We start from the raw sequence: 25,205 nt of genomic DNA on the forward strand, positions 1-25,205 counted from the left end.
CGTTTTTTACTGTGTCTTTCTTTTTCTACACCAAAAAAGGGTCAAAAGACAACAGTGCCATAAAATAACAAGAGCATTTTCTCTCTGTGCACCAGCAATGGCACACGCTTTTTCAACCCCCACTCGTTGGAGAAAAAAAAAAGGGGTATAAAACCGGCGCTACACCACAAACCACAGTGGTGTGGACGTGGATTCGTCACCTGGAGCCAGCTGGCCAGTCCCTCTACCTGCCCACAGGTGACCAAACGAGGGGCAATAAATTCTCCGGCACTCCGGTACGGGATTGTTGTTTATGTTTTGAAAAGCGCTAATGCGACCACAGGAAAAACGAACAGGACGTCGAAGGCGTACCGTGGCCCGCTTGCCCGTACCCGACGTGAAAGTCGTCGAATGGGATGGGGAGGGGGGCAGAATTTATCAATGAACGGGAAATACCCTGCCCGTGTTCATTGATTCGTTTGCACGTTGGCTGTTTTTTAATGGGTTTCTACCCCCGGGGTGTACCCTCGGCGCCGTCTTCCCCCGGAGCTTGGGAAGGTATTCGCACTACCCGCGACTACGAGATGTGGTCATCTCGGTAACGAACGCTTCGGAACAACTCACGCTGCCAGACAGTGGTCAGTAGACGTTCATCTCTGCTCCTGTTGCCTTGGATACGACCGGTGCTTGCTTCGCGATCGCGTCTCCCTTTGGGTATGTTGTGTGTTTTGTTTTCCATCCATTTGAGTTGCTCCGTTTGCTGCACACAAACACTCCACACCAACACCAAACCGGTCCGCGACGGCTCGAAACATTAATTGCTGTTTGCCAGCACTACACTGCACTACACTTCCTGCCACTTCTCTTCAAAAGTTCCGAGTGCGTTGGGTTTTCCCCCTTACAAAGGTTGGGACACCATTTCCTGCCATTTCGCGGCTGCTTCCGCTGTCGATTGTTTCTGTTTTGGCCGCGACAAATTCCGTTCCGCTTGTTATTCGGGATGTCTGCAAGGATAGCAACATTTTCCGAAATGAAGTGGGAGATGCTGTTATTTCTTCAATGGTCGATCGGTTTACCCTTACACACACATACGCACGCACTTACCCCCGGGTCACCTATTCCCTACCTGTTTGCACCCGTGTGTGAAATATGCCCTCGCAACAAGGATGGCCAGATGTTTCCGGTTATTTTTCTTGCACGTGCACTCGCTACTACCCCGCCCTAGCGCTGCCCATGCCGGGCCAGTTTTTATGAATGAATCGAAGCAACCCTTTCGCCTCGCGTTGTAAAAACCCCTTCCACGTGTGTGTTGTACCTCTTTCACCCGCTCGGTGTGTGGCTATTCCACTCACACTGATTCTACCCTTTTGAGGTAGGGATGCGTCCAAATAGAAAGGATCTCCTCATCGGGGCTGGTGGCTCATTACCATTCTGACCGTCAAGCTGTGACGAACACAATTCCCAAGTAGATCTACAACGAACCGAGAGTGATGTACGGCTGGCTGGTTGTAAAACAAAGTGACTCGTAACTATATTCCGAAAAAAACAAAAATCGTGATAGCAATAAGATCCTCGCGCCTCGTGAAACCCAGTAAACATCGTGATCGTGAACATGAAGTGCAACAATAATAGCGCCGCACGAACGATCGTGTTGCTTCTGTGCTGCTGTGTTGCGTTAAGCGCGGGCAGAATAATTCACCGAATCAGTGACTATAACGCACCGATGGCGGAACCGGTGCGCCAGTGCCGTGCGATCTGTTTGACCAACCATCTGCACGAGGAGATCAACAGCATCGTCGTGACGGACGAGTGTACCGATCGGCCCAACTGCTTCATGTGCTGGGACTACTGCAAGATACTGCACGAGGAGAAGCGCATCGTGCGCGATTTAATGTGCAGTGATGTGATTTGTGTAAGTATCTAACAAACCCCGTACCCGCGATCTTCACTACTCAGTTCGTGAAACCAAGCTATAGTGCCCATTATATCTAACACGCGCGACTTCCTTTTCGAACCCTTTTCTTTTACAGTACTCTGGATGCAAGACGGCCTGCAAGTACTACGGAGGTTTCTATCGAACGGCGAAACAGAAGATCACGTTAAAATCGCTCGCTGTGCCCGTGATCGGACAGCAGATGGTGAACCATGATCCTGCCAACTCGAGTGCAAGCTAAACAGAAGGACGAGGAGAGCTCACACCACGAAGAGCACCACAGCCTACTAGCTTTTTCTAACCGTTTTTTTAAACCGCTCCAACGAAAGGACCGATTGCTTGAAAGCATTGTAAATACTGTCGCACTTATTTAAAAAAAAACCCCATTGTTGAATATTATGTAGGAAAAGGATCTATTGTAAATATCGAATAACGACGACCAGGCGTATCGAAGTAATAATAATAAAAAACCGTGTTTTTACTGCGTAAGAAACATTTGTAAAACCGTATCAACCGTTTTGATTTTGGTGTTGAATAAAAGTGACTCGAGTCAGCGATTTGACGACGATCGAATTAAGGATGAGCATTTCCTTTAAAAAAAATCCATTTCCAAAACTTCCTCCCAACCGGAAACGATGGTTCGCGACAGCTCAAACATTGCGCTTTAAAAACGGCAACAAACAACACAAACACACCAATGAAATTCAAGACTTTTGGCACACGGTTGTTGTTTTTTTTTTTGGTTTGTTAGAAAGTTGTGTTTGTTAGGCTTTTTTGTAGGTTTTTTTTACATATTTTTGTGTTGTTCTTTGTTGTTTCTTCTCTTGTTTTTGTTGCTGTTGTTGTTGTTGTTGTGTGTGTTTCCGTTTTTTATTATATAAATAAGATTTCCAAAGAACTCGATCGATCGCCCGCTCATCTTTCCCCCATTTTTTCATGATTCTATGCCGACGATCACTAGTATTATTATCATCATCATCATTATCATCATCTTGTCAAAGAAAAGAGAAAATAATAATCATAATCGTAGCGTAATAATCGTAATCGTAATCATAATAAATATGCAATAAAATAAAATGGTTTGCTCAACATGATTATCATCATCATCAGCAGCAGCAGCAGCAGCGACGGCGGCAGCACTTTGCTCGTAGTATTGTGTTGATCCTCCTTCCTTTTTTTCTGTTCTCGACCAGTTAGTACACACTTTTTTCCTGACACTTTTTTCCTGTACGAACGAACGAATAACACTTTTCCTGTTCTGTGTCAATCTAGCTTTACACATCCTGATGGCTAGAGCACGCGCAATGCATGCTCCTCTTACTAGTTCACCTGTGCCGCTGTGTTCACCGCGAGATGCTGTCGGATCGGATTGTTGCGCACCAGAATCGGCTTCTAACCTCTTAAGCACACACAACTACTCGGAGGATCGTACGCAAGCTGCTGCTCCGTGCTGGGTTTGTTTCCTCCATCGTCCGAGACCGTGTTCGCTCCTCCAAAGACGGCACATTACGCTTCCATAGTGATAATAAACATAAAAATAAAAACCAGCAATAGAGACGGGAGTCGAAATAACTGTTGATGGCGGCGCGGTAAGGGCATGCGCGATGCGCTTCGTTGCGCAGGCACACTACTTTTGTTGGCATTTTGTTTGCGTGATCGTGTGTGTGTGAGTGTGTAAGTGTACATTTCGCCAGCACGAGATCAACGATCAGGGCTTCCGCTGGCTTCGGCTGCGGCGGGCACCCCTTAAAGGTCGCTCTCGCCGTACAGCGCCGTACTGAAGGACATGTAGTCCAGCGCTCCGGGGATGGCATTCGGGCCCTTGTACGGTGGCATTCTTTGGATGCAGTATTCTGCCTGATCCGGTGGCAACTCGCGGCGCAGCTCATCGGGAAGAATGTAAGGCTAGAGAGAGAGGGGAAGGGCACATTCGTAAGTGAACATTCGTGCGACTTCAGAAGGATCCCCAGATTAACTTACCCTGTCGGATGCCAAAATTCTGAACGAGTCGATAACCTGTTCCGCCGTGTCGGTGTCGGTGCTTTCTCGCGTCATGAAGTCGAGGAAGGCATCGAACTGCACGTAGCCCGACGCGTTCGGGTCGACCACGGCCAGGATGCGCTGGAAGTCCATGTCGCCCTGCTTGTCCTTGCCGATCGAGTAGCCGAGCGAGACGAGGCACGACTTGAACTCTTCCGGCGCCAATCGGCCGGTTCGGTTCTTGTCGAAGTGGTTGAAGCTCGAGCGGAACTCGGTCAGCTGCTCCTGTGTGATGCCCTTCGAGTCGCGGGTCAGAATCTGGTTCTCCACCTACAACGAATTAAAAGGAACCGACGGGTTCATTAATGCTGTCTCACCAACTCTCCGTTTAAAATCCACTAACCTCGTTGATGTTTCTGTTGATCGACGTCAGCAGCTGCTCCCAGCCGACGCGCAGCGTCTCCATCGTGTAGTGCGTGTACCGGTTCTCGAAGATCATCGACTCCTGCACGGCCTGGTGGATCTTTTCCAGCTCCTCGATGCTCGGCTTGTACGCGTACACCGCCTGCTCGTACTCCTTCAGACGGTGCAGCTGCTCCTCGAGCGAGCCCGAGATGCCCATGCCGATCGCCGTGACCGCGTCCATTTGCCGCTCGATCCACGGTCCGACCGCGTTCGCCTTCTCGGCGAACTGGCGGCGCAGCATCTCGTTGTTCTGCTGCTTGCGCAGCTCGTTCGCCAGCGTCTGGTCGCGCTGCGGCACCAGGGCGCGCACCTCCGACCACTTGCGGCTGATCAGATCGGCCGACAGCGTGGTGTAGGGGTTCACCAGCCCGCCAGGCACCTGCTCCTGCTTCACGATCGCCTCCGCATCGCGCACCAGCCCAATGATGACGTTGAACTCCTTGTCCGCCTCGCCGAGCGTGGCCTTGAACTGATCGTGCGCCTGAATCAGGCCCTGGATCTCCTCCATCGTGTGCACGATGAACATGTCCACCAGATCCTCGCGGGCCCCATCCAGCCAGTTGTTGAACGGTGCCGCACGCTTCGCGAACTCCAGATGGAGCAGATCGATCTTCTCCAGGATGCGTTCGGCCTCGTCCAGCCCCTGGCGACGGCGCTGGGTCAGCGCGCCGAGACGATCCCACTGATCGCAGATGCGCTGGCAGCGGGCATTCACCGACGCGCAATCGTGATATTCCAGAGTGCTGTAAACCGAGTTGAAAGAGTGTATTAAGTACCACAGCCGTACCATCGTCACCGACAGCAGCTCATCCGCTTACTTCAACTCCTGGGCGATGGCAGCAATCTGCTCGACGCGATCCTGATGAGCGGCCAGGTCGGACTCGAACGCTTCGTGCTTCTTCTTCAGCGCCTTCAGCTCGTTCAGCTTGCAGTTACGGAAGTCCTGCGACTGCAGCATCTCCTCCTTGCCCTTCGTCCAGTCCTCGTGCGTGTCGGCCTTGTGCTTGAACTTCTGGGCCAGATGCTCCAGACGCTCCAGGCGCATCGTTTCGGCGAGCAGCCACTCCTCGAACGCCTTCTCCGCGTGCTCCAGACCCTTCCACGAGTTGGTGATGTCCGACACCATCTTGCCCTCGGTCGGCATGTACGCCGGGCGGTTCGACAAGCGCAGCTTCGTCTGCAGCGTGTTGAAGTTCGTCTCCAGCTTGGCCTTCTGCTCCACACGTGGCGGCTTGTGCTTGCGGCGGTACGTTCTGTACTCCTCCAGCTTCTTCTGCACACCGGCCAGCGTGCTGTCCGATTGTCTCGAGTTGAGCCACGGCATCGTACGGCGGATCCATTCCAGCAGCTGTAAAGAGCGCAGACAGCATAAAGCATTAATGATCATTAATTCAAGCAGTTTAGGGGTAGATCAAACAATACTTACATCGCTGGCCAATCGCTCGTACTCCTCCATGAGACGCTCATTCTCCTGGTTGACCTTCAGTACCTTACAGATACGGTTGGCAGCGGTCTCAGCCTAACAACAGGTGCAAACAAATCAAAACAAATGTTAAACCTTTTGACAAGCAAGAGACTCACTAATGGTACTTTTATAAGCTACTTAGTAGAGCAAAGAACGAGAAGAATTGCGTTTGCTTTGAATTCAATTTGAAAAAGAGAGTTTTTGTTTCTTTGCTCCTTCATTAAACTTAAACATACAAAGAATTGAAGAAATAAGTAACAACTTAAAAGCAAAACAATCAAACAGTAAGAACAAACAACAACTATGTTTTAGTACTAAACCAAAATTAATAAACTAACAAATTTGCTTGCTCGACAAACAAACGAAGAACAATGAGCAAACAAAGAGCATACGCGTTTTTTTCTTTTGCGATGAGTAAATAGTAAAAAAAATAACAACAGACCTTTTGGGCCCCGCTGAAGCAATGGTAGTAAGATGAAACGTATGTCATAACGGCGCGTTCATCTGGCATGGCGGTGTTTTGTAAGTCTATGGTCGGTTCGAGAGTGTCGAGTGGTGGTGGTGGTGGTGGTGGTGGTGATCGTGGTGTTTGTATATTGTTTTTGCATGTTTTTTTTTCGATATATCAATTCGTTCGTTCGATATTTGTATTTGTTGACAGAGACAATGAGACAAGCCACAGCGAGAGTGAGAAAGCGGTAAGGAAAAAAAGAGAAAAGAGAAGAAAATACACTCACAACACTGTTTGCACAACACGCTGAAAAATTAGCACTATTTCAGAGAAAGCATCGGGATGCTTTTAGTACGCGTTAGAACAAAAACATATAGTTCATCGTTAAATAGTGGTTAATCGAATGCATCCATCTGAAAACAAAAGACGATCACACACACAGTTTAGCTCCCTCTTTCGGCATGCGATGACAGCTTGTTTCTGTTCTGGTTCTGGTTTGTAGGTACTGTAAAAATAGAGTTAAGGGGACAACAAAAACAACAAAAAGAACGGATCGACGACAAAAACAACGGACACAACCGAATAAGAATGTTACAGCTAAGGACGGTTGCTGTGGCGCAACTCATTGAAGAGTGATTGTTGTGACGAGAGGCAAGGATGATGAGCAGTACGTCAAGCTTTTACGGACGTCATACAACAGAGCCCCCGTCGGCGCGTTTGAAGGCAATTCTTTAGCTATTTTTTGCACCCAAACAAGAAGAGTTGAGAAGATTTCGTGTACATAGCGGAACTGAAGACGAAACGGTTGTTTCTTATTGCCACACAGCACAGCCCATTCTGGAACGTATTAATCAATATCCACATAGAGCACACGTTAGTATGGTTTGGTTTTGAACGCACACAGCAAACAAACGAACAAAGAAACGATACGACAAGCCAGTCTTTGTTAGATGAATCACGAAAGGAGTCGAACCGGGCTACAACTCATTCATTCGTAAGCCCCACCCTCCCAGAACGTGAACAGGAGGTTAAAGCGACATCACTCCAGAGCAGGCCTTATCTAAATAGCGCTAACAGACGGCTAGAGCAAATCGTATCCAACCTGCTGAGCTCCCTGGAAGGCATGGTAGTAGCACGACACGTACGTCATGATGGCACGCTCATCCGGCTTCGGCGTGTTGATCAGATCTAAACATACGAGGTGATTTATGAAAGATATATTCGTTAGGGCATTAAACCATCACCACATGGAACATGGAAGCGAACGTGTCCTCCGTTTTCTTTTTCGTGCTCGACGCCTTGCAAAGTCTTTCGCACACCGATCGGCAGTGGCTCGATCGATCGCCTCATCGCAAAAGACTCCCCAGGATCGGTCGGATCGGGCATCGGAACACTTACCGTCAGGATCAAGCATTCTTGGAATGTCGAGATACTTCTCAGCGACATCGAACGCGGTGTTGAGGTTCTCCAGCGGATTGTCCTTGGACAGCTTGGAGTAGTCGATCAGATCGGGTCTATGGCGATGGATAAGGGCACAGAATGCCAGACCATCCTGTAGAGAAAGGGACAGAAGGGAAGCAGCAAATTTGATTTAGTAAAGAGCGATTCTACAAAGCATCCGCTAGACATACCTTGAAGCTGAGATGGAAGTTCTGCACGTTGACGTTCTTGTACGGTGCCGTCTTGCGCTGGCACCAGAGCAGCAGACCTTCCTTGGCAGTCATCTCCTCGACCGAGATGTCCTGGATGGCGAATCGCAGGATGATGGTCCAGATCATGCCGAGCGTCATCTTCAGGTTGCCGTCGACGATCTCCTCCGCACCGATCGACACCAGCTTCACGCCCTTCGATGCGATGAAATCCAGCGCCTTGTTGACGTTGGCAATCTGGAGGAACCGAACAAAGATAAAGGGGGAAAACGTGTTAGTAATACTTTGGCATACTATTTACAGTATTTTGGTACATACGCACACATTTACGCAATTTTGCTGTCCAAAAATGACGACAATCTATTCTCTACTCTCCATCCCTTTGCCAGTCCATTTCCTGCCCAGCTCATCGAGAGCCGACATTCCGACAAATAAATTCAAACCGCCGCATCCGCACGCAATCCGGGGCATGACAAAAATAGCATCGATTACGAAAGCGGTTCGTGCCAGATTGCCTAACTTTGCATAGCGTCTGGATATGCACACACGCACACAAAACGGGGCAAGTAGTGGTAGTGGAGGAGGAGGCCAGTGCCCTTCCCGCCACCCCCGGGGGCTTCGAGGAGCCGCCGATTACGAAAGATGGCGGCCCAAGACCGGTGGTTTCGTTATTAGATTGAGTGTCACGACACGGCGCGCACGGAGTGTTGAACCAGGATGCGCGCCGCGACCCACCAACCAACCAACAGTTGCGGTTGGAATGTGAGAATCTCATCCGGCATCGACGTGCGCCACCACACCGGCACACACTCACTTTAAAACTAGTGTTTCTGTGAGTCGTGAATGCATGGATTGTTCAATCGCTGGTTGCGGTAAACCGAACGTAAGCACGATCGCACTCGATACTAGCCGGGCGGTGCATGCAGGATCCAATGGGGGATGCATGCTACACCTTCTACCTACGTGCGGTTGCAGAGCGGGGAGAGAGCCGGGTATCACGTTGCATGCGTTTGCCGTCTTGTGCCGTCTTCAGATTCCGCTACGTGAACGGGGAGCAACGATTAGCTCAAACATAGTTGTACACAATGTGCTGTTGTGTACCCCATTCCCCATTCGACGAGTCGTCTTGCGATGAAATCAGAACCCAAAAATGTCTCTCACACACACACACACAGAGACGGGAAGGAAAGTCACCTATCGACGGACCGAACCGAACCAAGCAGAGCAGACAATCGCAGCAACAGCAACTCACAGGATGGTTTGAACCACGCGCCGGAAGACGGAGGATCGCGGAGAAAAGGGGACCACAGCAGCGGCACTCTCCTCCACACCGCACATCATTAAGCTAACAAACAGGTGGATGATTCAGATGCCTTAAAATATTCGCTACCGTGGTTGCCATTTTCGCTTCGCTGCCGTGATGCCGTGTTTGTATTTTAGGGTCCCCGCTACGAAAACGCTGCTAAATACACTCATCAATGGGTGCACAGGCAAGCAAGCAAGCAAAAGCTGATGGGTGTTGCTGGGAGGGATCGCCCGCGTTTATGTCTCCCACCTACCATACCAGCGGACGCCTTGCACGTACTTTTGACGAATCATAAGGTTATATTTACCGTCCCATTATTTCGTAGAGCAAATAAACAACATTGATCATGCACGGGATCGTGCGATCGATCAGCCGCATTTAGTGGCCATCCTGTGCCATGCAGCGAGACACAGATCGTACGAACCACTGTAACGAACCGAAGGCGTTCAAAGCTAAAAGGAACAACAAAAAACTGAAGTAAAATATGACCAAAGTGTTGAGTTGGGCGTACGATCTCTGTACGCCATCACGAATGTATGCCGACCATATTTACGTTTCTTCATGCCCCGTAATCAACGGCGACAGGTATACAAAACAACACATCACCCACCACTGTCATGTGCTCTGAAAATCGTGTCCTTCAAAAACAAAACGATACGAAAACTGCTCTCATTTTGTGTGACTGTATTTGCCCCCCCATCACGAATATTTACCTCGGGGAATTCTTCGCTTTATTTTTACCCTTAAAAAAAGTATAAATATTTCCCCGGCCTTTTCTCTCGCTCCCCCATTGCGTTTGGTTGTGTTGTGTAATTGCACAAGACCTTCGTGTCCAATCAAATGTGGCCATGCGAGGACGGGACAAGTAGGACGGGAGGTAACCGCACATTAGCAAAACAAGTGACCGTCCCGGACGAACGGATGGTGGCGGCTTGTGGCTACAGGTGGAAAATCTTTCATCAGTTCACTTGCACTAATGAGTCATGGACACGGCTTTTCAATGAACATTTTCCTCTCGCTCTCGCTACACCGGACACTTCGTCCCTCCCTCCTGAAAGCAGAGAGCGCAGGGCAGGGGGGTGGTGCAGGATGTCATTTGGAAAAATATTTGTTCCTACTGATTACCATTTGGCAAACGCAGCACTGGGTTGAGTTTTGGACGCATTCCAACCTACGGATGATTTATTAAATTATAACATTGACCGCCCTCCCCCTTTCTGCGCCACCACCCATTGGCGAAGGATCGTGCCAGAAGGACCCCGTCATCGTTCGGTAGCAGCTATGGCCCAGATAAACAACACCTTCGGCCCATTGCACACACTCGTCGTCCATCACGGGCATTGCTCGGAGGGACCTGTACCGTCAGCTGTCTATACAGTGTTCTTTCGCCATCCACCAGAGCAACCACCGCCCCTCCCCCTTGGTTCGATCTGACTCACGCGTGGGCACGCGTTACAAAGATTGCCCTTTTTTCACACCCCCGTTCCGTTCCGGCAAGAGGCGCTTTCGAAGGTGGGTTTACACACAAGGGTAACACACTGCCGTGACTATGTATATAAACCTTGCACCGCGTGCACACCTTGCCCCGAGGAAACGCAAGACGTCACTCCGATCACTCTGGATCTAAGACCATCCATTCCCCGCCGTTGCCACCCTTGCAGTTACTCCAACGGTTCACGGTTAGGTAAGAACGTCGACCTTGGCCAGACTGCTGACCTGTCAATCTAGTACGCGGTACGTACACAAGACCGCACAGCACACTGTTAACTCAGCTGTACTCCACACCACACCACCTTGTACTCCACACCACAAAAGGGTGGGAAGACCTTCCCTCAGCGCCTGTTCTGGAGCGCTGCCATGAATGCACAACACCACAGGTGTAGTATGCAATAGCTGCTTAGATTCTTACAAAGTTGGCCATGTTGGCGATAAGAAAGCGACCGATCCGCCAATCAATCATCTGTGCCGCTAGTAGCAAGCTCGGCCGATATCTTGACCGTGACTGTTGAAGTTGTCGATCAATTTGCGATACATTAGTAAGTGAGCATATCAAAGTTTTGTCTATCAATCAATGATGCTATTATTATCTCTGGAGTGTCTCTATATTTAGTAAAAAAAACAACCTGTTGTGGAGTTATCACTAAATGAATCCATAATAAAACCTGGTAGCGATCTTAAGATCTTTCTACGGAAAGATCTTGTAACTCTGAACAAGAATGTCTGACGATAAGAACGTCATAGATTAAACGTCTTCTTCATTTTCCACGATGTTGTAAAATAGATCATATTAGGATCAATAACTTCAAAATTCCTTCTTATTTACAAGATCTTAGATTCATGCACTCCAGGAAGATCTTATCCTTTTAAAATCTCTTAAATCGAAACCTCACATTAGAATCATGAAACGATCGTAAGAATTCTTCTCGAAATGATCTCGTAATCCTAGTCCAGAATCTCTGATAACAATAAGATCCTGAGTACATGTAGTTTAGCAGGAAATTTAACCTGTTAAACCTTTTCTACAACGATGCTCCGAAAGAGATCATCATATCCTGATCAACAATTTTTATTTGTCTTTGCTGCAGGTTCACACACCTATTAAATAAACATTTGCAAGGTCTTAAAATAATATTCATATCCCTAGCGCGCGCTCCTTTCTCTACGTGGGCGTTCCACCTGACACACATATTTGATATCTTCGCCCAATGTTGCTTGATAAATGAACCTCTCTCTCCCAATCGCGAACGGAGCGCTCTTTCAGCAACAGAAGCGAGCTTATTAGCGGCCCAGAATACGATCCATCACAAGTGACAGATATTTATTACACAGAGATTTGGCGGGACGGCATCATTATGACACGGCAGAAGATTAAGCAGAGTAATCAAACACACTTGTACAGTGTGTGTTTTACGGGCTGTCTTACGCATGTCTTACCTTGTGGAAACGCATCTTGCCGCGGTCGGGCTTTGGCAGGGTCTCGCCGGAGATGACCTCCAGCAGGAGCATGAGTTTGAGTCCGTTACGAAAATCATCCTCGATGTTCTCGATCGAGGTGCCGGCTTTACGCAGATGGCTGTTACACCAGGCGGTGAAGGTCTGTGTGTTTTGTGAAAGAGAGAAATAGAGAAATTAGTATAAATATTCACATTTTCATTTCAAAATGCATATCAAAATACAGTTGTGTTAAAACGCCCAGTTTTTATTACCTCAGTTCGGTTCGTTTGTATCCTTCATGCTTTCCCCCGCACCCAGGTTTTGTTTGCCTATTTGTATCTTTCATCTCACAACCCTGTGTCACACTGCTTCGCTCGCGCTTGAAGGCTAGAGGCGGAGAAGGATCAAGGTAAAAACAACACACACACACGCAGCGGGGGGCGGCGGCATTGGGGCGGGACCCACCAGATATGAGGGCAACATGAAAATTGGCAATGAGAAAATCTGTTCAGCGACGCGATGACCGAAAAATTACGGCCACCGCTGATTCTTTCATTTTTCGAGCCGCTGGCAGCCTCCTTCTTCCCCATCATGTTTGCTTGACCCAGCAGCAGCGGCAGCAGTCCACACTTCGTTAGAAAATGTGTGATGATCGTTCTTCTCCGTGGAGCAGTTTTTCTCGAGTTCTATAAATACGGAACGGCGTGTTGAGCTTTGAGCCCCGTCGCTATACTAGCAGCAGCAGCAGCAGCACAGCATTTTTTCGCTGTTTATTCATGGGTTTTCATGGGGAAAAAACGAACGAAGATGTTTTGCCGCCACTTGCGCTTCTTGCACTGCACCACACCGCATCGACCCACAAAAACACCCACCTTCATTTCACACCCATAATCCAGCCCCTAGATATCGTGGAACCAGAATGGAAGGGAAGAAAAACGTCTTTATTCGCACCAGCGGAGTGCGTTCCAAAAAAAGGAAGAAGCACGACGTCCAAGATTAGATTAGTATAAGCGGAACTGTCTCCAAAAAAATTCGTACGAAATGCAACAGATGTTTGACACCAGATATCGTCAGTGTAAATTCTGCAAATTCAGTTTTAATGATAATTAAACTGGAGAGCTTCTGACGAATTAGACCGCAAGTGCTAATTCTTCGATCGCTCAATGTCAAAACTGAACCATTTGCGTCTGAAATATGCAATAGCGATGGTCGGATGGATGGTTCGATGTGTTTCCTATGCAGCATTAATTGACTAGATCACCCAAGGGAGAAAGAAGGGAGCTGATCGGACACAGCATCCACCGATGACCACCGGCAGCCAGGCGGCGACCACCGATCGGTACACGCGCACGGTGTGGGAGATATTTTTAGTTGCAACTGCCGTGCTGCCGAACGCTGTGCCGATCTGTGTGCAGTGGTGTGTACGCAAATAGCAGCACGCACGATCCACACCGGAACATGCGCATTGCCGCCATCACATGGGTATGCTCTTGCGCACATAGCACACTGCGAGAGAGAAAGAGCGGATCTTCACCTCACCTCCCATCGAAAGGGTCACAACACGCCAACGATTGTTGTTGCGGGCCAATGTTTTGAGGACGACCGATCGGATTCTGTTGGCCAAATTTTAATGTGAGCACCACCCTTTTTGCCCCTTCCTTTGTGTAATGCATGCATCAGCATCAGCCCCCCACATGGGCTGCATGGCGGCAAACAAAGTCTCGAGAGTGAAAGCTGTGTTGCATTTTGTTGTTTGCCCATTTTGCTGCTCAACAAATATTGTGTAATGTGTGTAATGCGTTCCTCCGACCCGCACCACCCTTATGCTCTCACGCGGGGACGGCAGGAAGGGTTGGGATGGTACCCTTCTTCTTACCTCACATTCCCGAGCAATTTCCGAAGCATTTTAGCTGCGAGAGAGAGAGAGTAACTGACTCTTTTTCTACTTCTTCCTCCTTCTCCGCCTCTCCTCTTTTTTTGGCCAATACACTTCATAGTCTAATTTTAGTTGTCCTTAACCACATTTTCTCGAGGTGGCGCGCGGATTTCGTTTTCCTCGCCGCTTGGCGGCGGCTCATCCTCAGACATATGGGTGCATGGTGTGCTTCTTGTGTTTCCTTCGCAATTTCCTCCTCTTCATCTTCCTTTACTACTCGGTCAATGCGTCTAGGAGCAGCATTGTTGTCCTCCCCACGCATCTTCCCCCTCACATATTCAAGTGCGTTAGAAGCAACAATCACTTAATATATATGTATGTATCCCCAACGCCCACATCACGTTTTAGCTAGCGATAGTTTTACTACAATGGGCAACAGAGAATGCACACAAAAAAGAGGTTATGGCAGGCGCCAGCAGCAGGCCGACCGCTACACCGCAAACGCCGACCTGACCCCTAATTATACCCGCAGCGCCCAAACGCGCGATAAAACCCTCTCTCGCCGCCGCCAACATCGCGTGGCATTTTCATTTCAGCCGCTTACAAGCGCAATGCGATCGATCGATGATCCTAATTGCCATCCGACGGACGGACGGACGGACGGTTCGGAGCCAATTAATTGCCCATCCCCCCCCCCCCCATGTGTGTGTTCCCCAAGCCGCCCCACCACAATGGCTGATTAGACACATTGCGATCTGAGTTCCCACATGCGTGTGCATTGTATTGTGCTGCGACTGCTGCTGTTGCTGTTTGACGGGTGCATCAGGGCAAATTGTGCAATTTGCACGTTCTTAGCATCGTTATGAGTTTTACAGCAACATCCCGCGCAATACTTCCACAACTACTTTTGGGGTACAGTGTATTGTAGGGATTTCAATGATTTCCCTTATTTTCTCTATCAATTTCTCGACAATTTCTATCAAATTTTACTCTCCGAGTGAACATAATCAAACATTTCTTTTTTCCCAACCACCTTACGAAGATCGATGGTGATCGTGCAGACAGCGACGTTTGCCTCGCAGATGGAGACGCACAGTAGTTTTCCTCGGTTTCCTCGGAGCCGCAGAGCATGGCGCCACAGTTGCGCCTGCGTGTGTGCACCAACCCATCCCCATCCCCATTAGCCGACCGAGAGCAGCATCGCCATGGCAGCAAAACATGCCAACTTAAACTCTGACAACATCGTGCGAAAGAGGGTCTCGCGGGGTGTTCGCCCCAAAACAACGAAAAGAAAGAAAAAAAAACACCCGCCACCAACCAACGCCCAACGGAACGTACCAGAACTTGGCTGTCATGTGAAAGGGGCGATGTTACGAGCAGGGAAAAAGAAAGTTTTCTTTTTGGCAAAACAAAAAAAAATGTACACACACAGACAAACACGCACAGGGTGATTTTGAAGGCGACGATCGTAAGAGATACCAACATGTAGCGTGTTCGTAGCGCTTTACTGTTAACGGTGATTTCGAAAATAGATCAGTCCTTTTTTTCCACCCAGAAGTGGGAGAGCTAAAGACACACACACATACGGGGAGGGAAGAAAGCTTAAGCTAAATGGGGTGCGTAAGAGCGATGATCCTCCACCATCCCCACAAATATCTCGGGGAGATTTTCCAGCTCGTATTTCATTCGCCGTTTCAAAGTGGCTCGACGGTTCGATGACATTTCCACACGTCCCGCGACTGGCTGTGGGAAGATTTATCATCCGTTCGACAGTTGCTGTTGGCAGTGTTGGTCTGGTGCTCTCTCCGGCAGCAGTGGATTAGACAAACGACATGTGGTCGTGATGAGCCGCATGCTTTCTCTTTTCCAATAAGAAAACGAACTAGAATGCGATTCGTTGCCAATCTCACCAGGGTTGGACGGCTCTATCATGCGAAATGGTAACCTTGAGATGCAAAGACACATCTTCTCTTCAGGCCCACATGTGCAATTTAGCCCCACCACCACCCCCTCCCCTGCTCGGCCCCGACAGACTCCGAGAACGGGGTCATCACGGCCCGAGCAGCAACAATGTCACGGTGATGATCGAGCAAGTGTGTTACATCACTCGCGGGTTGCTTCGCTCTGTGTGCTTCGCTTTTACGCGATCGATCATCAGCAGGTGTTCCCGACCAGCAGCAGCATCCAAACCATCCCAAGAGAAAGAGAAGTTCGTCGTCTATCATAGTCGTGCTGACGCATGAATGGATTTGAGCGCGCAGCTCCCGGATCCGCGCGGACACTGCTGCGGCGACTCATCGCACTCGCAGTGGGTCAATCGGTGTTGCCCAGTAAGCGTAGTTTGCGTCACTCGAGACCCGACGTCACTGTCATGCTCGATTCGTCACCTTTTTCCCACACTACGTCACCGATAGCAACCGATGCAAGAGATGATCTATCCCCCACCCCCGCGCTCATCTTGATCATCTTCGAAGATGATCCTCAGAATCTTGACCCTGAATTCCCTCCCAACCCCAGCTCTTTCACTCCATATCCCCCCATCCCCCTGTCCTTCCCCACGGGGAACTCACCTTTTTCTGCTGCTTCTCCCAGGCCGGATCGAGCAGTCCCTCCCGCTCCCACTCCTCCTCCTGCTCCATGTAGTTTTCCTCGCCGCCGTACTGGCCGACGTATCCGCCGTTCTCCATCATCTTTGCAGCGAGCTTTCGTTCGATCGCTCACACACACACACACCCGGATCGCACACGACACAGAGAGAAAGAGGATATTATGGCACCAACTCACGCCGCACTACTCGCCGTCGTCGTCGTCGTTCGAACAGGCACTGGCACTCGCTATCGCGCACACTAGCCAACTAAGTAGACAACACACTGGTACCACCACTGACTGCGCACACACCTCGGCGGTTTTCCACGGCGCGGCTGTACCTTTTTTTTGTTTGCTCTCTTCTTCGTTACGCCGTTTGCTTTCTTCTCTTTCCGTTTCCGAGAGAGAGAGAGTGCGTGGTCGATCCTCGGCTCGAACACGAGACGAGGGGGGGTGTTTTCCTCAGCTGGGCTGGGTGAAAAATAATAGAGAAATTTTGCTTCACTAAACAACAACCACTAACAGCGGGGCGCTCGGTGCCAACTACTACCGCAAAAACCACCAATTTCTCGCTCTCTCGCACAGTAACACTATTCCTCTCTTAAATCCACTCTCTATCTCTTTCGCTCTTTCTGTCTCTCTCTCTCTCTCTCACACACTGCTACTACATCCGAGTGAGCTGAGTGAGACAAAGAGATCGTTCCTGGTTTACTTCATTAACCCTTATCCTCTCAATCGCTCAACACCGTTCGTAAACGCGCTGAGCGGATCCTGACAGTTGCGTTGATCTTGAAGCGTACCCAGAGAGAAAGAAGAGGGATGGGTGTGTAGGGGAGGTTCAAAATTGTCGTTTTTCGTCACCCAGCATATATCACACGCGGGAGCAATAAGTGAAAGAAGTACACTCGAACGCACCACAGCAAGCAAAGCACAGCAGCAAGCGACGGATCGCGGAAGATCGACGGTTAAGTAGGCGCGGGAGTGCGCGTTTTTTTTTGCTCGCAATTAGATCGACAACTTGCCAGCAACACACAGTTTGAATGTTTCGACCACTGCCAGTGGATGGGTTGAATACGTAACGCGCTCTTCCCGGTAGGACGTAAGCCATCAGTCGTTACAGCACAATGACGAAAGTTACGATCGTTGCTGTTTGCGTATGTGTGTATGTGTGTTTTAGTGGACTATTGAACTGACGATCAATTTCCTTCTTTTGCACAATTAGACACAAAGATGCGGAGCAAATTGGAGCAAAAAAAGGGGAAGAAGTTAAGGCTCTACTTAAGGTACATCAGAAGAAATTGATAACATTACTTTTGTACTGTTGCAAAAGAAGGCCTGTGATACTTCAGTCACTGTAGACACATCTAGAACCTTCTCTTATATAATTGGCTCTACATATGAGTGTATATTTTGAACCTAAAAGTAGATCTACATGAAGTAGGACAACTTTGAAGACAGACGGATATCGAAATCCTCCAATTAAAATTAAATTAATTTCAAATCATTGAATCGCACAGACGGCTTAAATCCCAACCCCAAATGGATGAGCTCCAGACACACTCCAGAACATCTGCCAGATATCCAAGATCATACGCACAGCAGTCACGAAACATCCACTTCAAACGTTGCTAGCAAAGTTGGGATTCCAAAAGCGATCCACATTCCAGTCCACAGTCCATGATCACGATCGTTTCAAATCAGCCAACCGAAAATACGTAGAGCCTCATATTTTGTTTTCCCCCCTCTTTTTCCATTGCTTCTATCACACACAATCGCACTACAGCAAATAAACAAAACAAAATCAGTGCAGTAAACCAAAATTGTGTCGATTTTTTAACAACCGCCGCCAGCGAACACGGAGGTGAAAAGCGACCAAACGAAACACTACTTTACGGTTAGATAAGGTGATGGAGATGACGGTTTTCGTTTCGTCGGACTGATCGCGTCGGTAGCGAACCCAAAACTAAGGCCCATCGGTCCCGTTGGACTTGGCCCGTGCGCGCCCGCCCAGTACGTTGCGCGGTGGCGGCGGCGCGTAATATTCTCGGCCGGTTGCGCGCGCATTCGCACTAGCAATTTCAATCGAATCCTTCACTTCACATGCTCTCTCTCGCTCTCTCTTTCGCACTGCTTTACAAACACACACACAGATACAATCTATTGCTTGTTTTAACGCATCTTGTGCCTACGCACAGAGCACCACCACAACCTCCACACGTGCACGGTGCGTTTTGCATCCCGCGTCCCACGCGGAATATTCAACCTGGAGCCACTGTTTCATACATTACTAACAACACAACAACAAAAGGACAGGTGCAGAACACACCCAAACTAACTCCCCGCCCAAAAGATAAGCCAGCAAGCGCTGATATCGCTGAATTGCTTTACCGTGTAGCGTCTTGTGTACACGTATCCGCAATTGTGGCCACACTACCGTCAGCAGCAGCAGCAGCACAGGCAACAGCAGCGCACGAACGTTCAGACGGAACTGACGCTGCCTGGGGTAGGCTCGGGCACAACCGACCCAACGGCGACGACAGCAAGCAACGAAACAAGCAGATAAAAACCCGCGCTCGCCCCACCAACTCACCCACTGGCAGACAAAGAGCGACGAAGCGAGCGGGCGCACCGAACCCGCAACCCGGGTGCAAACAAGAGCGCCTGCGTTCCTAGATTAGCAGTCCCTTCGATCGATTGCTAGACCCGCGGACAGACGGCTGGGGGGGGGGGGGGGGGGGGGGAACAATAAACAAAACTTACAAAACAGCCCATTACAAACACACACCTTACAGCGCCCCGGTTAATTGAGCCGTTGAATGCGCTGATCAAACAAAACGATCGTTTGTCATCTAATTGGAAATGTCTCAGGCGGTCGATGTCTTGGCTTCCGACTCCATCACCGAACCTTCCGGTAGACCGGTGCCGACCAATTAGTGCGAGACACCTTCTGCAAGATCAAATAACGCAACCCCCCACGAAAAATGTGCCAAAAACGTAACGCGTGTGCGTGCGTGCGTACGTGTGCCAAACATCCACGCAATGGGCCGGTTCACACCTAGCTCCTCTCCTCGCCGCAAATGCACATGACGGCACGACATACACACGCTCACGACGGGATCTATTTTTAAAAAAAGAAGCACCTTTAACACCCTGTCGATCGTGTGTGTGTGTGTGTGCGTGTGTGGAACATAGAGGAGGGCCGATTCTGAACCCGTGGTGAACCCTAACGAAGCGGTGAGTTTGGATGGATGGATGCATCGGGCGGAAAATCGTTCCGTTCCGTACGGGTGCATGGCATGCCGCGTGGTGGAGGAAATTACGCGACGAACGATGACAATAAAGAAACGAAGGAACAACTCCAAACGCGCACCAAACACACCGATTAGAACGGATTCGTTTTGGCTACTGGCTGATACAGCTGCCATTTCGTGGGACTGTCATCTTGCTGCTTCTGGTTAGGAAGATGATCGCGATCGCTATCGGCACTCTCCACCAGAGGAAGCCCATATATCGGGGGGAGCGAAGAGGGAAGGAATTCACACACTTCCGATCAGCAGCTCGATCAATCTATGCGTGGTTCCGCTTTAATGCCCATCGGGTTTGTTCAATCGCCATCGGAGTGCGCTCCACCACGCACATCGGAATCTGCCGCCAATTCAACGCGTAACTCAATGGTGCGTAAAAATGTTACACATTTGCGCGAGTTGGTCTCATTTTTTCTCCTCTTTTTTTGCTTTCCTTTCTATCGCCCAAAATTCCGTGCAGCAGCCGTAGCTAATGGATTTCACACGTACTACTACGCGCGGTGGCAGCTCCGATTGGCCAGCAAACAAAACAAAAAACCGGCACACACGCGTGCTGGGCGTGCTGAAAGAAAGAGATAATTTAATGAATTGTCATAATTACTAATGCAGCTGGTGCTTTTTGATCTTCTTGCTGGGGGTACTGCCGTAATGTACTGTGGGCTGAGCGCACCGGGTGCGGAGGTATTTAAATCTCCCACTTGATGTGTGCGTATGTGTGCCACTTACATTGTTGTGCTCGGTGTGCTCAATTTGTTTTTGCTTTTCTTGCTATGTTGTTGATTTTCATACTACTTTTTTGTTGTAGAACATCTTAAACATTGTCTTGAAAATTAAAAAGCCAATTAAGCTCTATGGTCATGTAATAAGCGTACAATGGAGGGTTCGGGGGTTCATTTCGATACGGACGTGCTCGATTGATTTCATCGCCCGCGGAAGGCAATTGCTTCGGTGAAAGTGGCCAGTTAAGTGCAGGCTCATTAAACAAAGAATAGAAGGAAGCAGATAGAACGGAAGTACAAACAACCGTTTTGGGTTTTCTAATGCTTACAAGCCTCACTTGCTTCAGGTGCGCTTCAAGCAGACCAACATCTAATTGCAGCGCATTGTTGCTGTAATTATTGTTTACCTTCAAATTCGATTGAAACGTACAACACCTACAGCTTGTTAGCTGTCTATCAAAGACAACAAACAACCGATTTGACCAGCGAAATTGCGCCTTTGATACCTGATACCTTTCCAGCTCACGCTCCCATAAGATTATGCCCATAAAACGAAACCCTAACGATGCGATCGATCCGAAGATAGGGGCGATCTGATCTTAAAACACTTTCGACGTGCGACACCCGGGACGGAAATGTAAATGATCCCATTTACACACCACGGAAACGGAAACTCGATCAGGCCCACATTTGGGCATTGCTGGACGCTGGAGGTGCCCACTGTGCCTCCGACAAAGGTCGACCGACACGAATTATGCATTCACCGAGCGGGACAATTACACCTCCGAGTGGCGTAATTTATTGCGCTGCCGATAAAGATGGATTTGACGGAATTTTGCATTCGCATTGGCAGCACAACACTTTGTCAAAACAAACACGCGTCGATACGATTAAGGAGGGCATTACATTCCGCAACGCTTTCCAGGTTGCTGGAAGCTCAAGTGGATGGTTTGATAATCGCTGTCAGATAAGGCAGGGTTTGGTGTCGATATAGGCATTTAAATTCTTTCTCACTTTCGCCACTTTCGGCGCCTCTGCTGAGTCACGATTCGATCATATGATTCATCGACGACGCGTACCGATGAGGATGCCGTTCGCATGCCTTCGTTGCTTCGCGAGTGCTACGAAATCCGAGATAACAACTTCCATGGACAAGTGTGTACGGCATACAGCCTTCAAGCGCGGATTGGCGGAGGCAAATATTGAACTCGTGTAAAAATATCCTTTTTTCCGAAACGTGTTGCTTTTTCGGTTCCTTTTTTTCTGTTTGTTTGCTCTGTCGTGGGTTATTTTAAATTTGGGACAGTTTTCGAGGACAGTGCGATGCCGAGAGCATAAAGCCAAGAGTGCCATTGCCAACTTTGGTTGCAGACGGAGGGATTGGGTGGTTGGGTGGCCATGGGTGAGTTGGGTTGGTCCTAGATACAGACCAACGACTGTGTGCGCGAGAGAGAGTGAGAGAGGGGAAGGTCTCCACCGCGAAAGATAAAAATAGCGCGTGGAATGATCCGTGGCCCTGCTCGCTACATTATCGCGCTACGTGCGTGTGTCACCTCGCATCTCAGACTCAGTCCATACTCCATGGACTTTCATGGACATTGATGGGGCAACGGATGAATCGATTCCAATTTCAACCCATACCGGTTGGATCCATTTCCGAGCCCAAGGAATCAAGCGTTCGATTACCGTTCGCTGCTCAGAGGTGAGGTTCGTCTTTCATTCATCACTTTCCGGGCATGGTCGCTAATGGAATGCGTTTCCGTTGCGTTTTATCACTCGCCCCATCGCTAAGAACTTAATCTCTAACTCCCATTAGTTGTAGCTCAATGTTTCAAAGCCCCCGCTGATCGATCGCACTGCTGGCCCTGAACGCAGAGCATCGGGCGCACCCCGCACCAGCAGGTGGGTGCAAACCGGGCGGGACGGATGATGTAAAATTATGAATTCACGTATGGAAAGCTGTGAGAGAAAAAGAAGCAAAAGCAAATCAATTTCGGACAACAACTGGTCCACCACCACCAACACCAACACCCCCTCTCTCCCTATGTGTTTGTGTTTGTGTAATACAACACGCATCCTATTTTTAGAGACTGATTTTTCTTTACTGGCTCGCAAAAATAGAACATCTTCTCACGGTGGATACTTTATGGGGAATTATTTATAGGACACGTACGCAGAGCGGCCGGCCGAAACACACAGCGCGGACCTCACTCGGCACCATCTATACAGACCAACCGGGCTGGCAGGCAGGCAGGCAGGCAAACAAACAGTGCTGAGTGAAAATCGTCAAATAAATAGCAACAAAAACCTTAAGACAACAACAGCAACAACACGGCACATTCAAGCTGAGATATGCCACATCTTTAAAATCTTGCAATTAAAACGAAAATGTGTGTTAAATGAACCGTTTTAAGGAATACAATAAAATGGGCAACAATGCGTTCAAATGACTGTTTTACATGTTTTCCCGGCACATATCAATTTGGGAAAAATATAATATGCCAAAATTTCGGGCGAAAATAGGGACTGGGACCCCATCCTACTCTTTCCGGGTGGGCAAGGTGGTTCCTTTTGCCCAACACTCGAGCATAAAAAGGGGTGAATCGTGTATGGAGTGTGGGTTGAAAAACAACGGGAAACAGAAACACACACACGCGGCCATTTAATCAGATAGGGGGATGGATTGTGTTGAAAATTGTAAAAACAAATGTAACACACACACACACACACTTCTTTGGTCGCAAAGTGAGGAAATGAAACATGCGTGGGGAAAATTGGATCGGAAAGGAAATCCTATCGGCTCTCCACGTCCGCTTCCTCTCCCTCTCTCTCTCTGCCTCTAGAACGACACAGCCACAACCCGAAAACCTGTCCACGAACGCTCTCCTACAGGGCAGGGGCCAAGAGCAGGGCAAGTGGCGAGGAATGAACAAAACCGGTACACGCAAAGGGAAACTAACAGGACAGACAGGTTAGAAAGATAGAGGGCCAATGTGGGCCGGCGGCCAGCAGCAGCGGTGGCGACAACGACGCAGTGATCCCAATCTATTTTTTGCAACAAAAACCGTCAACCGTTGCCAATTTGCAAACACAAAAAAAAAACACCCGACACCCGTTAGCCGACGTTTCCGACGGAACGGTTGACGATCGAGGCAACCGGTAGAGGCGGCAAGCGACGAACCTTTGCAAAGCTGTCCTTAACGCCTCATCATAACCCTTGAGTGAAGGGTTCTGTGTTTTTTTGGGTGGGCGCGATTTTTTTTCCACACTTCATCAAAGCACTCCATTTCCTCTCTGTCACAGAAAAACACACTCACTCACACACACCGATGCAGGGAGAGCAAAACAATTGCACACAGCAACGTAGGCAAGCGCAGAAAATGTGCCCATCTCGTCGCGTCCCTCTAGCAAAAACCGGCTAGAGCGCCTACCCCGTGAATAGAAACGGCAAATGGCGTCAACGACGACGTCGCTAAAATGCGAACGCGAGGAGTCGCGAAAATTACTTGCCCACCTTTTCCGTCCTCCTACCTCACACCACCTGGTCATCCCCACCGGGCAGGGGGCCAAAGAATGCCGACTGCGATGCGTAAATCGTGTCTTCTTCTTTTGCTGAGCTGTGTGTGTGCGTGTGTGTGTGCACCTCCATCCCTTTCCGCTGATACAATCGCTGACAATGAGCATTTTTCGTCTGTTTTCGCTTTCGCGGTGCGCGTTTGTGTGTAAACCACCGCAAACACACCGTATTCGCAAACCACAGCTCCGGTGCGTGTGTGTGTGTGTGTGTGAGTGTGTGCCAATTTAAAGAGACGCCGTTGCGAATTATGAGCGTTTGTGAGGAGGTGGGAGAGAGGTGAACGAAATAACGACGAAAACAAACCACTTCCAGCTTCGATCGTCCCTATTAAATGCACTGCTTGATGATCGTCATACACACTCACACTACGATACGCGTCTTTCAGCACAAAACAATTCCTCAAACTGCTAAATAGGTCGATCGGGATGCAAATTTTCTCTCTTTTTGCACTGTTTTTTTTTCATTCCTACCCGCTTCCTACGACGGGTTTCTTAGCACTGGCAGAAACGGTACACTGCAACTGCAACACTCGCCACCTCACTCTTCACCTTGCTGCTGCTGCTGCAGTCCCCTCCGCAACACCTTTTTGTTCACGCACGTCCGGGTTGGTTCCGCTGAACCCGCGCCGGATGCTACCGCCGCTAATCAACCCGAAACCACATAAACACGCCCGATACCTGGGTCGGTGGTATGCGTCCTTCACGGTGAAATTAGTGAGCCGGTTTTTGGATGGATCGGACGGACAGGGCACGGGGGAGGCTCGAAAAAGGGTGTCTTGTTAAAACATTTACACACTCTTTCGCTACAAACTAACTAACTTGCTGCGTCTGCTGCTGCCTCTGCCTGCTGTACACAACCAAACTGGAATCAACGGTATTGTGATTGCACACACAAACAAACCTGACCGCACACACTCGCAGTCGCGCGGATGTCAAAATTTGATTCTGACGTTTCGGGACAGTTGGTGGCGGCGCCGCGTT

General features: G+C 49.1%; 2 protein-coding genes across 11 annotated transcripts; one reads left to right on the forward strand and one right to left on the reverse strand.

The window, feature by feature from the left end:
- Nucleotides 1-3,344, forward strand: LOC120950601 (uncharacterized). Its single transcript, XM_040368778.2, has 2 exons — nt 1-1,891; nt 2,010-3,344. Exons 1-2 carry the CDS (start codon nt 1,592-1,594, stop codon nt 2,151-2,153), a joined length of 444 nt encoding a protein of 147 aa, XP_040224712.1. The 5' UTR covers nt 1-1,591; the 3' UTR covers nt 2,154-3,344.
- LOC120950598 (alpha-actinin, sarcomeric) lies at nt 2,940-25,061 on the reverse strand. Of its 10 annotated transcripts, XM_049610926.1 has the most exons (12): nt 18,518-18,643; nt 16,609-17,095; nt 12,163-12,324; nt 7,905-8,159; nt 7,672-7,825; nt 7,371-7,461; nt 6,265-6,346; nt 5,784-5,876; nt 5,176-5,705; nt 4,296-5,100; nt 3,893-4,222; nt 2,940-3,817 (listed from the first exon to the last, which is right to left on the reverse strand). In XM_049610926.1, the coding sequence occupies exons 2-12, from the start codon at nt 16,726-16,728 to the stop codon at nt 3,659-3,661; spliced, it is 2,781 nt and encodes a 926-aa protein (XP_049466883.1). In that variant the 5' UTR covers nt 16,729-17,095; nt 18,518-18,643; the 3' UTR covers nt 2,940-3,658. The 10 variants fall into 10 exon arrangements, with proteins under 10 accessions (XP_049466883.1, XP_049466880.1, XP_049466881.1 ...); XM_049610923.1 differs by lacking the exons at nt 6,265-6,346; nt 18,518-18,643 and adding an exon at nt 25,044-25,061 and having other exon boundaries at nt 7,376-7,461; XM_049610924.1 differs by lacking the exons at nt 6,265-6,346; nt 18,518-18,643 and adding an exon at nt 24,903-24,998 and having other exon boundaries at nt 7,376-7,461.
- Between the last annotated feature and the right edge of the window lie 144 nt (nt 25,062-25,205).

Source organism: Anopheles coluzzii, chromosome 2 (genome assembly GCF_943734685.1).
Source record: "Anopheles coluzzii chromosome 2, AcolN3, whole genome shotgun sequence".
Taxonomy (NCBI): Eukaryota; Metazoa; Arthropoda; class Insecta; order Diptera; family Culicidae; genus Anopheles; species Anopheles coluzzii.

Excerpts from the sequence above, each read along its gene's own strand:
- LOC120950601 (XM_040368778.2), top strand. The coding sequence starts at position 1,592 with ATGAAGTGCAACAATAATAGCGCCGCACGAACGATCGTGTTGCTTCTG. Across the intron at positions 1,892-2,009 it reads TGTGCAGTGATGTGATTTGT|TACTCTGGATGCAAGACGGC; the intron begins GTAAGTATCTAA and ends TTTCTTTTACAG.
- LOC120950598 (XM_049610926.1), bottom strand. The coding sequence starts at position 16,728 with ATGATGGAGAACGGCGGATACGTCGGCCAGTACGGCGGCGAGGAAAAC. Across the intron at positions 7,462-7,671 it reads AAGAATGCTTGATCCTGACG|ATCTGATCAACACGCCGAAG; the intron begins GTAAGTGTTCCG and ends TCGTATGTTTAG. Across the intron at positions 5,101-5,175 it reads GCCATCGCCCAGGAGTTGAA|CACTCTGGAATATCACGATT; the intron begins GTAAGCGGATGA and ends CTCGGTTTACAG.